Here is a 14,240-nt window from a genome sequence, read left to right on the forward strand (position 1 = left end):
GGCTTGGCCAGTGCCAGGGAACCCACCAGGTGAGGCCAGCCCACCAAGGGTCTCAGGTGCACCGGGCAGGGGGAGGGGACTCTAATTAGTCTCGTTGGTCCTACACTTAATGTCAAGCTCATTAAGGAGGCAACAGAGTTAATCAACATACCACAAATTGGATTTCGAGTTCCGTAGCCAGTTTTGTGTACATTATGGGGACTCTGACGTGATTAACTCTCAGAGTGAGGATTTCAGGCCAGGACTCTCTCCATGCTCCAATCTCTCTGTCTCTCTCAGTCTTTTTCCTTTCTTTTTTTCTCAATTCTTTTTATTCTTTTCCCTGGACTGACTCTGGAGATTTCCTATTTAAACACATTTAATGTGTGATCCACTTCATAATTAAATTCATAAAAATCTGATCAAACCGAGCCCTCTGTCTTAATCCTTTGTTTTTTAAACTCTCAGGGACCCCTATGGGGAAAAGGCACAGGCAGCCCTTCTCGGCCCACTGTCTGCCACGTACGTTTTAATTACCGGCTCCAGCTGAAGTCTCACGTGGCCCCTGCTTTATTTATTTATTTATTTATACCTTAATGAGGATACTGAATCCTTGATTAAAGTTGCAATCATTGCTGATTTGGTCAGGAGGGGGGAGTGGGATGTCACACAGGGGCTGTGAGTGCAAATATACAGGGATGGGGACACATGGGCACATGTGGACACAGAGTGAGCCTCTCTCTGTTGGATGCACAGCTAATTAGTGCCAGGGCCTGCTCCGGCCTCTCCTCCCCTTGTGTCTGATGGGGCTAGGGCTGGCGACCAGGCAGTCTGCGCAGCCTTGGCAGCGAGAGGGCAGGCAGGTGCTGGTTTTCCCAGTGGAGAACCCAAGGACTTAGTTTATCCCCAAATCTGCATGGCAGGAACTTGCTGGCCGGGTCCTCTGAGCCAAGGCAGGGCCCCATAGGTGGGTGAGAACTGGTGCCGAGGGATGGTTCCTGCTCTTTGAGGTTCTGCATCAGACTCATCCAGGGAAATGCTCCCACCCCCATCCCTTTTATGCTCTCAGTTCTTGCAAATCCTCTGCCCAGCAGAGAGCCAGCCAGTGGGCAGGCCCCAGCATCCACTCCCCACAGACACTTTAAACCCTTCAGAGCCTTCAGAAGAGATGAGAACTTATGTGGGGACAGGGGCCTGCATTTAGGAGGGGGGATGTTTGGTTAGCAGCCCAAGAAGGGGAGAGAGAAGAGAGTAAAATATCATTTTAAAGAGGAAGTGAAGGCGCAGGCATGTGAGTCTATAACGAGAAGTACAATTTATGCCCAGGCACGAGCGCAGTTTGACATGGGGATAATGAAAAAACGTAGGTCATTGTGGATGACTTAAACCTTCAGCAGCTGAAGAAAATGTATGAAATGCAGAGGACATTACACGGTTGGCAGCCTCGCACATCTGCAGAGGGACAAATGAAATACAGTGGGCCATTCTTTACCATAAACTGTGGTTGTTGGAGATGCAGCCCAGAGAAATTGTAATTACAGTGACAAGACGAATCAGCGATATTTAAATATTCATGAACAAAGTCTGGGGTGATCAATCTATCTTTATTGTCTGTGCCTTCACTCCTGTAATAAATAAGTAGCTGAAGTCCTCACCTTTCATCCCCTAAACCCCCCACTTTGGTTACAGAGCACAAAATAGTTAATTTGCACACCCTACCCTCTCTCCCTCCAGGGAATTTAAGAGCAGAGAGCACAGAGATTCCAAAGTGAGGAGTTGCAGTTTTCCCCAAGCTTCAGGTCCCCAACATTTCCTGAGTGCTCGCTCTGTGAGGTCCCTGCGTCCGGGCACTGGGACCACGACGAAGAATAAGCTTTAGTTCTTACCCTTGAGTCACTTCCATTCCACAGCACGGTGGGTGTGTACGTAGATACGATATAGGATGCTAATTAAGAGAATGATACGTATCCAGGGTCCAGACGCTGGAACCAGACTGAAATTTGAATCCTGCCTCAGCTGCTTCCTCACCCTGTGACCTGGGGATGATGCTTAACCATCTCTAAGCATCTCATTTTTCTCATCCAGAAAACGAGAATGGTAGTGATATCTTTCCTGTGAAGTTGTTGCGATGATTATATGATGTGATTGATCTGTGTGTAGTTCTTATCCCTGTAGTAAGCACTCAATAAATGTGGGCCATTTTAACCAGAAAGTGCTTAAAAACTATACCACTAATAAAAGAAGAAACTGCTGTGGGAATGGAGAAGAGAGAGTGCCTCATTGCCTAGGGGCCTAAGGAAAGTTTTCAAATGGGGGTGGAGGGATGGCAGAGCAGGGAAACGGGTGGTGCTGTAGTTTTAGCTGGGCCTTGAAGGATGATTAGGAGTTCGCCAGAGAGAAAAGAGGAAATGAAGCAGAGGAAACAGCTCTGCAAAATTGTGGAGGAGGAAAGAGCAGAAAGTGTTTGAGGGACAATGAGAATTTCCCCAAATTGGAGAGATTATTTCTTTTTTGAGGGTGAGGGGACAGCAGGCAGCATGAGGAGCTGGGAGCAAGGTCTCAACCCCGCCTCCACCACCACAACCACATGTGCTCTACCCTCTTGGGGGTTTGCTTTCTGGGGACTGCTGTTCAGCTTTCAACCAAATGGGCTCTCTTTTCCCGTGGCTGGCCCTTGCCCCATGCATGACCATGGGCCACAGGAGAGGATAGCCATGCGTGAGCACATGAATTTTCTGTTTATGTGATGGGGGCCATCTTTGGAGGCGGAGGATACAGGCAGTGTCATCCTCCTGCACTGAATGTGCCCTTCTGTCCCCTAAAGAGGGGACAGGAGGAGGCAAGGGCCTGATCCAGCCCCTTGTCCCCACAGGCGACCACCCGTACGAGTGTGAGTTCTGTGGCAGCTGCTTCCGGGACGAGAGCACACTCAAGAGCCACAAACGCATCCACACAGGCGAAAAACCCTATGAGTGCAATGGCTGTGGCAAGAAGTTCAGCCTCAAACACCAGCTGGAGACGCACTACAGGGTACACACAGGTACTGAGGGCGTGAGGGGAGCTGGGTGGGGGTGGGGAGCAGATGGCTCCCCAGGGCAGCCCAACTGAGGGTGGTGTGAGGCTGAACCCAATCACAGGATAGGTTCTTTTAAGGTTGCATATGATGGCATGAGGGCCACTGGAACCATCGTTTCAAGGCCAAGGGAGACAATACTAATCAATCACAGCACCCTTTCCCGTGAACCTAGGCCAGGCCTCCTGGCAGCCATGCTAGTGGTTCAGAGATGCAAGAAAGTATCTGTGAGTTCCAAAGTAGGGTTAATTTGGTCTAATTAGCTGCAAGTGAAGGCTAGAGTGCTTTCATGTTACCTGGGTTAGAATACCTGAGTAAGAATCAGGGTGCAGCAAATTATAGGTTATGAAGAGGGTTGGAAAATTGGACAGTTACATTGAGTTTAGTTCTGAGATTAGAAGAGTGGATGTATTTAATAATCTCTCTATGTATATAATGTTTTACCGTTTCAAAATTCCTTCAGGACTTTTTCTTCATAAAAGAAATGTGAGCAACTGTTTTGCTGGGGTCTGAAGACACAGCAAGTGGAAACGGTCCAGATTTCCTGGATGGAATTGGGACAGTGGAGTGAGGAAGCTAGTTCGTGGGTGCTTGTGAAAGCCTATTCTGTATACCTCTTCCCAACTCTGAGCTCAGAGACATCACCTTGGCTGTTTAAAATCACCAGTGGTGGGAGTATTTACAATAAGGCAATGGGCAAATAAATGCTACAAAGCAGGGCTTTGGAGAGAGCCGGTTGTTAAATGTTTACCACCAGCACGCTCCTGGTTGGGAGGAAGGTAGATGTTCAGGAGGACTTCCTCTGAGGATACGCAGCGGTGGAACCTGGCAAACTAAGAAGCCTCCTCTCATCAGGGAGACGGCTGTCCCACCCAGAGGCAGGGGGAGAGGTGACCCTGGGCAGGTTCTGCTGCCTTAGGGGAGAGTATGCTTCTAGGGGATGGGAGCGGTGGAGACAGGGAGGAGCAAGCAGAGGCTGAGTGATCACATAGCCTTGTTTTCTGGCCTCCAGCTTGGGGCCATAATGAGAGGCTGGGGTGCTCATTACTGACAACTGGAGTGACCCAAAGGATTTCCCCAGGACCCCGGGGTTTCCTCAGCCCCTTGTCGGGGATGTGACCTGGTGGGTGGATCATTAAACACATTGGCAGTGACTATTGTAAATAGCTGATTGATAGTTAGATCACTTTGGCTGTTCATTACTTCATTATTTGCTAGGGCCTCTGCATGGGGGAGTATTGATAGCGAGATGGCTGGCTAGTTAATTACTGTATTGAAACAAGGTTCCCTCATATCCTCTACTCAGCTCCGGGGGGACGCTAATGGGGAGGAGGGGGGTTTGTTGAGGGAGTGGGTTGTGGTAGCAGGCTGGGGTGTGGCTGTGCACTCCCAGGTTCTCTGGCACTACGCTCCCCCCAGTCTAGCCACCAAGGGGAAGGCAGTCAGGGCAGGTCCTTAGAGCCTTACCAGGGATAGACAACCCCAAAGGGAGCCGTGTTTGGAGCACTGGGCTCCCTCTGTTTCACCCCACCACTACTGCCTGCCATCCATAGCCTTGGAAGAACTCTATCTGCCTGCTCCCTCTCAGAGGCCCTATGGTCTGAGGAGCCATCCCCAAGGACTTCAGGGGCCTCCTGCCTCCTTTCTAGGCATCCACTTCCTTTTTTGGAGAGGAAATAGACTGTGCCTTTGTGAGAACTGAGGACAGTAAGAGAAGGGACTAGATCTTCGAGGAGCAGTAAGACAGCCGCTAAGTACGTGGGGCTATTGAGATTAGTTTCAGGGAAGTAAAGTAACATTTGATTCTTAAGTCGCACTAGCCGCATTTCAAGGGCGGGCCCAGCAGCAGTCCACGCCCTAGCGGCAGCCATACTGGAGGGCGTCTGCAGAGACCGTAGCCACCAGCGCGGAAGGTTCTCTGGGGCGGTGCTGCCGCCAGCCCCAGCGTGGAGTGTGGGCGCGGAGCAGCCCGCGAGAGGCCCTCACGGCGCCTTCCCTCCACCCTCACCTCTGCCCCGTGTCCCCCCTCCTCACAGGCGAGAAGCCCTTTGAGTGCAAGCTGTGCCACCAGCGCTCCCGGGACTACTCGGCCATGATTAAGCACCTGAGGACGCACAACGGCGCCTCGCCCTACCAGTGCACCATCTGCACCGAGTACTGCCCCAGCCTCTCCTCCATGCAGAAGCACATGAAGGGCCACAAGCCCGAGGAGATCCCGCCCGACTGGAGGATAGAGAAGACTTACCTCTACCTGTGCTACGTGTGAAATGAGGCCCGCGGCGGTGGAGAAGGGGTGGGAAGCAAGAAAGGAAGAATGAGAGAGAGAGGAAGTCGAGGAAGGACTGTGCAAAAAAGAAAAAAAGAAAAAAAAAAAAAAAAAGGAAAAGATAGGAAAAAGAGGGGGGGGAAAGGGAAGGAAAAGGAAACCTGATAGCTGTTTGGCCTTGGATTCTCTCTGGGCTCCAGGTGACCTGGATGCCTGTCCACTGCCCCCCTTTTCTAGGGACCTCCCTCCCCCTTTTCCTGGCTGGAGGGTTGCCTGGTTTTCTTGGGTAGGGGCGAGGGGCTGTTTTGTTCAACTCAGATGTTGGTATATTTTTCTTCATCCTCTACCCAGACCCTCCTTTTGTGTTGAATGGGATCTGGGTTGGGGGTGAGCAGTGTTCTGGTCAGAGCCACACAGCATCTGCCTGCCCTCCTCTCACAGACTCCTCAGAAGATGAAGGCTGAGGGAGGGGGGCAGAAATGGGAGCCTGCCTATGGGGAGTTGGGCTGGGCTGGGTCATTGGTTGTTGCTCAAAATGGCAGTTCTAGTTGGCTGGGAGCAGACTGGGGTTGCAGGCAGGGGGCTTTCCTTCCCTTCTCCACCACTCAGTTCAGTTCACCTGCTGATTCCCACCCCTCTGCCAGACCTGGGTGCCTCCTCTTGGTCATCTTGCCTTTTGCCCCTCCCTTCAGCTCCTTGTTGCCTGCCTCCCCTTGACTCCTGTCCTCCAAGTCCCCAGGTCTTTCCAGCCCATCATAGATCAAGACAGCATCTCCCTTCTCCTCCAGTTTCCTGGCAGGAAAAGCTGGGTCTGACTCAAAAGCCCCTACTCTCACCCTTAGCTTTCTGAGATCGCAAGACAAAACAATCGATTACCCCACCCTGGCCAAGTCCCTTTAGAGCAAGATTCCTGCTGAGATGCTTTTGCTTCCAAAGTAGAAAAACCTAACAACAAAACATATACCATCCCACTAAACAAACAAAACTCCTTCTAATCCAATTTCGGTTTCTAGGAAAAGGAACCATAGAAGGGCTGATTGTCCAAGGGAAAGAGGTAGATGACCACCTCCAGGTGGCTCTACACCGGGAAGAGGGACCGCCTGCCCAGGGATGGGATGGCTGGCCAGAGAGGGAAGTTGTTGAGTCATATGGGGACCCTTTGAACTCGGGGGGTCCGGGGACCCCAGACCTAGTGAGCTCAGCAGGAAAATCCAGGTCCAGAGGGTGGCACAGAATTCCTGACTCATGGTCCCCTCAGTCTACCTGGAGGAGGAGATGGAACGAACCTGCTTTGGCCTTGTGTTATGTTTGCTTCTTTTCTGTGTCTCTCTGTTCCCCTCTTAGCACATTGTACTTGAATTACCTCAGTTTTTTGTGACCTCATGAGCTTTTTTAGCCCCTGTATCTCTTCTTTGGTTGGGGGTTGGAGGAATGGGGAGGGTGTTCTTTTCTGTTTCTTGAGTAAATTAATAGTTGGTTTTATAGACTTCAGCTGGCCAAGGCCCACCCCAGTCTGTAGTGACTAGCCTCTCTGCACAGAAGGAGTTGAGAACTCAGATCTGAATGTGGGGCTGGGGGAGGGGGGTCAGCAGAAGGTGGGTGCAGGGGATGTTGCGTTGGGGTCTCACTGTTCAGCCTGGCACCCAGAACTCACTGCTGGCTCTGCCCAAGGTATGAAGTCATCCATGCCCAGCATCCAGTCTAGCCTGAAATACTCTAGAGCAAAATCCCACCTTTCTTGCAATTTTCTGGGCCATTCAGTTTTGGGGGCCGGCATTATCCAGATCCTTGCAACCATGGGGCCCCACCTCTGTGTGCAGTATCATTGCCAAAATTGGTATATTTTCGTGGCTGGTTTGGGGATGATCCAGCCTTTGCTGTGTTGTGTTGGGGTGGGGGTATTGTTTTTCTAAAAGCTACCTCTTAACGTTTGTCCAGTTTTTCTTTTGTTCCTTTTATGCCTCCCATTCTGCTGCTCTGCTTGCCCTCTTTTCCCCAGTCTCCCTACCCTGAATTTTGGAAAGCACATTTGCAATATTTTTCTTTGCTTTAGGACAGGCCCTCTGTTTCATCTCATGCTTTATTCGCAAGAGTTTTTATTTTTACTTTCCTTTTTCTCTCTATGGGAAATTGTGGCTGCGTTTTTATCTTAGGTTTAAAAAGTGGTTTAGGGAAGCGGTTTTGGGGAGAAGGGTTGTGAGAAAGGGAAGTCAGAGGGATGGACGCTGCTGTGACTACCCCCCTGTCCCTCGGCCCCATCCCTCCTGCCCTCCCCTTCAATAACGTCCACCAAGTCTGAAGGCCTTAAAAACTGTGTGTTGGGGGGACGTGGATTGAGGGGATTGTATCACTAGAGTGTTGATTGGGGATGGTAAAGTAGGGAGGATGCTATTTTGCAATTATAATAATGACTTAGTGCTTTGGAAAGGAAAAAAAAGTTAAACTTGAAGTATGTGACTAGAGCAGTTATCATGTTTATAATGTGAAAAGAGTGAAATCATTTTGGGGAGGGGCAGTCTGTAAGAAATCAGTATGCACTATTGCTTCCTCCCCCAGTCTGGGAAGAAGGGGGGGCTAGCTAGCCCTCAGGGGATCTGTAAATCCCAGAAAACAGTATTTTAAAAGCAAGATGTAATTCAACTTTGGTGGGGAAGGGAAAAAAACCCAATTATTCCATAGAACTAGCTGACACCTCTGACTCCACCATTCCCACCCAGCCTGAGTCCCCTCCCCTATCCATAAATGCTGAGAGGGTTGAGCTGATATTTACAAATTGTAATATTTTTGTAGTATTTGTTAGTTCCTTTGTCAGTTCTACAGGACCTTGCCCTTTCCTTTTGTAATGTGAATAGGAAAAAAAAAAAAAAAAGACAAAAAAGAAATCCACACCACCACCACCAAGAATCCCTTTTTCGTCTGTGTGCGTGCGTGTGCTTTTTGTGAGCGATTGTGTGTTAAATCATGCAGTATTGTTGTAATCTGGTGTTGCAGCATTGGATGGTACTAAATCAGCACCTGCCCACTGCACCCAGCCTGAGGGTTCTGCAGATCCTAGGAGGGTGGTGAGAGGGTGTGGTTTCTGAAGGATACTGGGTGGGGAGACTTCCCTTCTTGCTGTCCCATCCACTGAAGGCCCAGATGTCCTGAACAGAGTTCTTCGTCCTCCTCCCCAACTTTCTATCCCAAAGACAAAAGACTTCTGAACTTGCCAAGGCCTTCTTGGCCAGGCCTGAGGGGTGGGGCCCACACTTCATGCCTTGGGGTACAGAAGGAAGTTGTCTGGAGGCTTCGGATGTGTCTGCAGGGAAGAGGGTTTGGGAGACCAGGAGGGTGGAGGTGGTTCTGTCCCCAGGTGAGACCTGAGTGCTTTTACTTCCCTCTTCTTCCTGCCATCTGGCTCCTTCGGCCACCTCGCTGCCTTTAGCTGTGACACCGCTGATGACGCTACCTGCTACTGCCTTACTCAGCACAGTGAAGCTTCTCCAGCCTGGGAGAGTCCAAGTTGGTTGAGTCCCTTTCCCATGTCCAGCCCCTTACAAGTGTGTGTCCCTGAATGCTTTTGGTGACATTGACCCCCGCACTCAGACTCTGTCTCTGTTCCCTCCTTCACTCATTCAAAGCATTAAAATCCTATGTGTATATAGGATAGACAAATTATATATAGAGAGAGATATATATAGCGAGAGAGAGATATAAAATAGTAAATATCATTGCTGCTTTGGACTGCTTTGGAGGAGGCCACGGATATGGAGAAGGTAGAGCTGGGGTACAAGGGTGGGCAGGGTCTGGGGACCCAGTGATTCAGTACAATCCAAGGATGTAACGTGGGCTTGTTTAATCTTTGTGCCTGAACAGTTTTTCCATGTGTAGAAAAAAAGAAAAAAAACAAAAAAACTGCTGCAATTTTTCACAAGTGTATGGTACCTTTTTGGATGCTGTTGGTACACCCAGCCGCAGGGATGTCAAGGCCGTGGGAGGGAGAGGGCCATTACGCTTACCTCCTTACAGGGAGCGTGGCCTTTGGACTCTGTCCACAAAGGGTGGCAGGGGGAGTTTTGTGGCCTGTTCCTGGCAAGCCATCGAGGGTGAAAGCTAGGGGCACCAGGATGTGGAAGACAGAAAAACAGAAGAAAACCAGACTCCGTGAGTTGGTTTTGCCTAGGCCTGTTTTACAGTCTTCTTTTTTCCCCTCTCACATCTTGTCTCGTCCATCCTGGAGCTTCTGCTGGCTTGGATCATGTGGCAGCACTTACCTGGATATTTCAGTAGCAGGGAAAAAAAGCCAGACAAACCCTATATGGTGAGACTGATGCGTGGAGGGAAAAAAAAAAGGCAAAGATGGCCAGGAAAGGGGTGCAGGACAAACCAGGGAGGTTGGGGTCAGGGGAAAATGGTGTGGAGAGAGGGGTCCAGGCCTGTTAGCCATCAGCCACTGCCTCCCTGGGTCCTTGGCGTCCCACTTTGCAGACAGGGTACCAGCCTCCTGGTGTGTATCATAGTATTTGTTCACATAGTGTTATGCATGATCTTCGTAAAGTTAAAAAGCCGTGGTGGTGCACCATGACATCTGCCCCATATATATAAAGATATATATATATATATAAATGTATGTAAATTATAGCACTGAGGGCACTGCTGCCCTGCTGGACCAAGCAAAACTAAGCCTTTTGGTTTGGGTATTATGTTTTGTTTTGTTATTTGTTTGTTTTTGTGGCTTGTCTTATGTTGTGACAGCACAAGTGCCAGTCCAATTGCTCTGTATTACAGAATAGTGTTTTTAATTAATTGATGTTCTAGTTAATGTCTACCTCAGCACCTCCTCTTAGCCTGATTTTAGGAGGTTGCCCAATTTTTGTTTCTTCAATTTTACTGGTTACTTTTTTGTACTAATCTCTTCCCCCCCCCCCCTTCTTTCCTCTCTCCATCTCATTCCCTCCTCTCCTCTCTGGTTCCCCCTGTTTGTCCCTTTCTCTTTCTCACTCTTTCCTTCATCTTGCCCCATGCTCTGGCCCCAACCCGGCTCCCTTGCGGTTGTGTTTGCCAGTCCGATCTGTTCTAGTTCCGAAGCAGTTTATTCAAAGTTGTGCGGTCCTGGTTGCAGCTTTCCGCATCTGCCTTCGTTTCGTGTAGATTGATGCGTTTCTTTGTAATTTCAGTGTTTCTGACAAGATTTAAAAAAAAAAAAAACACAAAAAAGAAAAGAAAAAATGAATTTACTGCTGCAGGTTTTTTTCTCTCTCCATGTGTCACTAAGTGAAGTTTGTGCCTTCTATAGCAAAGAGAATATTTTTTACATCCTACTAACAGTAGATTTTTTTGTAGTGAACATTTTTTGTATTTTTATTTATAAGTCTCATAAGAAAAATAGCTATGTTCAGTTGTATACCTTGAATCTGCAGTTAGAAGAGAAAATAAAGTTAATTCAGTTGTCTCTGGCTTGAAATGTCCCTTTTTCAAATTTTATAAGTGCTTTGTCTCTTTTGCCTTTTCTTTGGTGGGGACACTGTAGAAGAACTTACATTTCTGTCTGGGGATGGAGGGAAGAGAAAGTTCTGCATTACACACATTAAGCCTGATTTATGAGGCACTTTTATGTGACTTTTACAAGGCACTCAACATATTTTTCTAATACTTTATGGTTTAAAAAAATACTGCTAAATGCATTAATATCATTCGATCCTTGGTACAATGTACGAAGTAGGCATTCTTTCATTCATTCATTCAATAAATATTTACTGTGTGCAACATTGGACAGGTTACAGTTGTAGGCATTGGGGATACAGCAAGGAACAGGAAGGACATGGCCCTGCTCCCATGCAGCTGCTATTCTGGAAAGTCACTGAGTATGAATCGGTGGGCTTAGGTTATGACAGTGTGCTCAGAATCATGCTGAGTGGCTGAGTTAGAACTTGTATCCAAACTTCCCGATACCAAATCAAGTTCATTTTTCCCAGAGGCTCTAGAGACAGAGGTCTCCTGTCTGGTCTTTATAGATACGTATTTTCAACTTCCTCTTAGAAGCTAGCAAGCTTCAGGAATTCCTCAGTAAGAAACTTCCACCCAGTTAAAGGCCCTTGGGCCGGTGGCAGCCAAGACCTGTTGAGAAAAGATGGCAGCAGGTGGCCGTGTGCAGGGAGGGAACCGGTGGGGGAGGGCAGGTTCAAGCCCAGCACCCCACTAACAGCATAAAGAATTTCTACCAAACTCAATTTACAATTCCTTCCCTTCTCTTCCTGTCTCTGAGCCGAGGCTCCTTTCCTATCTCTGTTTTCTTTGCTCTTAGTGGGGATGGAAGCATCAGCCTGGTGTTCTTTAGCTGGAAAACCAGTTGCACCCCATCCTAGACACGGTGGTCAGTCCGTCTGCCTGGGGCCGTCTTAGCTGCCTAACTTGGCCGAAGGAATCTCTCTCCTAACCAAGATCAAGGACACAGGCAGGGATTGCGGCAGTGGGTCACTCGCAGCAGGGCTGGCTTCCAGCATCCTCCGAAGCCCTGGGAACCTGCGTTGAGGTCGGCGTGGAGAGCCTGATTCTTTTCCTGACCTGCCTGCTCTGGGCGGGGACTGGAAGAGAAGCCTTTCAGCCCCTCTCTTCCAGGGCCCCAGGCCGGGGTCTGTCCGACTCTGGGGTTGCTGAGCCAAGAACCACCTGGAACTGAACTCACCTCCCGGGACCACGTTCCCAGGAAGAGCAGACTCCCAGCCCCTCAAAAGTTGGCGTCTCCGTCTTCCCTTTACTTCCTCCTCTCCTCTTCTCTTTTTCTTTACTTCATTTCTCCTTCCCTTTCTTTTTTCTCCTCTCACCAAATCTCTCTTTTTCTCTCATTTCCCTTGAGGTCTCCTTTTGCCTTTGTGTCTCTTTCTCACATTATCTTTCCTCTCTTCCTGTTTCTCATCCTGGAAAACAATCCTTGGCCAAAACTTGATTTGTTTTGCATTTTGGGCTTCTGCCTCCAACCCTCCCAGGCCACCCCACTCCTCCTTCTCCCCCCCGTCCCCCCACTCTCTTCCCCAGCCCCAGAGGCCCACAAGCTCCCTCTCCAGGCCCCCGGCCCCGCCCCCGCCCCTCCCTCAGGCCTCAGCTTTCTCTTGACAGATGGGAGGGCACTGAGCGCTCCCTCTTTAAAACAACATTTAATCGCCGTTTTCTGTTCTTGGACATCAAAGCTGGGGCTTAGGCGCTGCGCTGGGGTCGTGGCGGCGCAGGCTCTGGGGGAGAGGAGGTGAGTGAATAGGGGCTGGGCTGAATGGGCTTTGTGTGACCGCCGGGGTCTGCCTGCTTTACATGCTCTTTGACCCAGATATGATCTCATGGAGAGAAAGGGGCCCCGGCCGGCAGGGCCAGCCTGAGAACACGCTGCGGCCTGACTCACCCCCCTCCCTCCCTCCTCCCCTCCCTCCCGGGGCCAGGCGGCCTCAGCTGCCCGCCCCTGCCAGCCCGGCCCGGCCCAGCGGCAGCTGCCCTCTGCCCAGCCTGGGCACTTGTGGGCAACCTCCCCCAGGACGGGTCTGACCCAGAGGGCACTCTGCTGTGGTCGGAAGAGGGGCGAGGCAGCTGAGGGAGGGGCTGAGGCTGGGAAGATGGGATCCAAGGGTCTACAGTTCCTCCAGGGACATTAAATGGGAGCTCCCCACCAGGCGAGTCCAAGGCTGCTCCGGTTCAGGTGGCTGCTTGGGGCAGCGATGCCAAAGACGACCAGCCTTAGCAACTCTCCGCCCACTGAAGACTCAAGCAACCTGTGGCAGGTAAAAAGAGGGTAATGTGGAGCCAACTCCAAGCCACTGCTCGCTGGGCCTTCCCACCTGGCTGCCGGGGTAGCCCCTGGGTCCCTCCCCTCAGGCCCTCCCTGGGTCTGGGCCACCACCCCCTCTCTTCAGCACCCCAGGACACTCTCTGCCTCCAGGCAGGCCCTCCCTTTGTTCCATTCTCTGTTTTGCAGCTGGAGTGATTTTCCAAAAATGCAAAAAGCATCCTGTCACTGCTCTGATTAAAATTCCTGGTGGCTCTTCATTACTCTCAGGATGGAATTCAAGCTCCTTAGCAAGGCTTACAAGACCCTCAGTGATAGAACTCTTGCTCACCACCCCAGTCTCATTTCAGTGCTGTCCCCAAGCCACTTGGCCACCCCTACCCCACCCCCCCCTCTGCTCCTGCTGACCAGGCCATGGATGGTTTCTGGAACACAAGCTCCCGCTCCCCCTGGACATTTGCACTTGTCATTTTTTCTCCTGGGAAGGGCACAGACACACACTCTCACCACCTCTTTATCTGGCCATCACAGCTTCTCATTATTTAGGTGTCAGCTCAAACATCACCCCTCCCGGGAAACCTCTGACCACTGAAGCTGACTTAGCTCCTCTACAAGGCAGAGCCTCTCTTGTAGCATATATCATAATATATTCCAATCACCTGTTTTCTTAACTGGCACCATTACCAGACTCTAAGTTCCCTGAGGGCAGGAATTCCATGTTGTAGATCTTTGCATTGCTGGTGCCTAATACTGCCTGGATCATGGCAGACACACGATAAATATTTGTGGAATGAATGAATGAAAGAAAGGGAGGGGAAGAGAGGATGTAAAGAAAAGAGGCAATTAGCATTCTGGGCTGAGGTTGCTGGGTACCAGAGATGCATGAAACCAGATCTGCAGGTCTGCGTCACCTGTCCCCCGGGCACCTCCACACAGTATTAGCACACGTGTGTGCATGTGTCAGAGGCTGCAGAGGGGCCTCAGCCAGGGCACTTCTTTACCACACGTGTGCCGTACAAGTTCACAGAGGCCCCTTAATTATTTCCCCGGTGCCATATGCAAGAGGAAGGCGTGGTGGGCACAGGACAGTGGTGCCTCCCAGACAGGGACTGCATGGGCATCCTGGGAGCTGTGTGTGCATGTCAACACCTGCCCCCAGCTGTGGTGGGGGT

At 50.2% G+C, this 14,240-nt stretch overlaps 1 protein-coding gene across 6 annotated transcripts in view; it reads left to right on the forward strand.

Annotated features, from left to right (window-relative positions):
• ZBTB16 (zinc finger and BTB domain containing 16) overlaps positions 1 to 10,749 on the forward strand; it is a 201,389-nt gene extending 190,640 nt beyond the window's left edge. For all 6 annotated transcript variants that reach the window (XM_037841503.1, XM_037841501.1, XM_037841505.1 and 3 more), the window contains exons 6-7: positions 2,852 to 3,019; positions 5,089 to 10,749. In XM_037841503.1, the coding sequence (XP_037697431.1) occupies positions 2,852 to 3,019; positions 5,089 to 5,318 (398 nt within the window). In that variant the 3' untranslated portion in view covers positions 5,319 to 10,749. The remainder of the gene's footprint in view (positions 1 to 2,851; positions 3,020 to 5,088) is intronic.
• Positions 10,750 to 14,240: the final 3,491 nt, after the last annotated feature.

Source organism: Choloepus didactylus, chromosome 6, assembly GCF_015220235.1.
Source record: "Choloepus didactylus isolate mChoDid1 chromosome 6, mChoDid1.pri, whole genome shotgun sequence".
In the NCBI taxonomy this organism is placed as follows: Eukaryota; Metazoa; Chordata; class Mammalia; order Pilosa; family Megalonychidae; genus Choloepus; species Choloepus didactylus.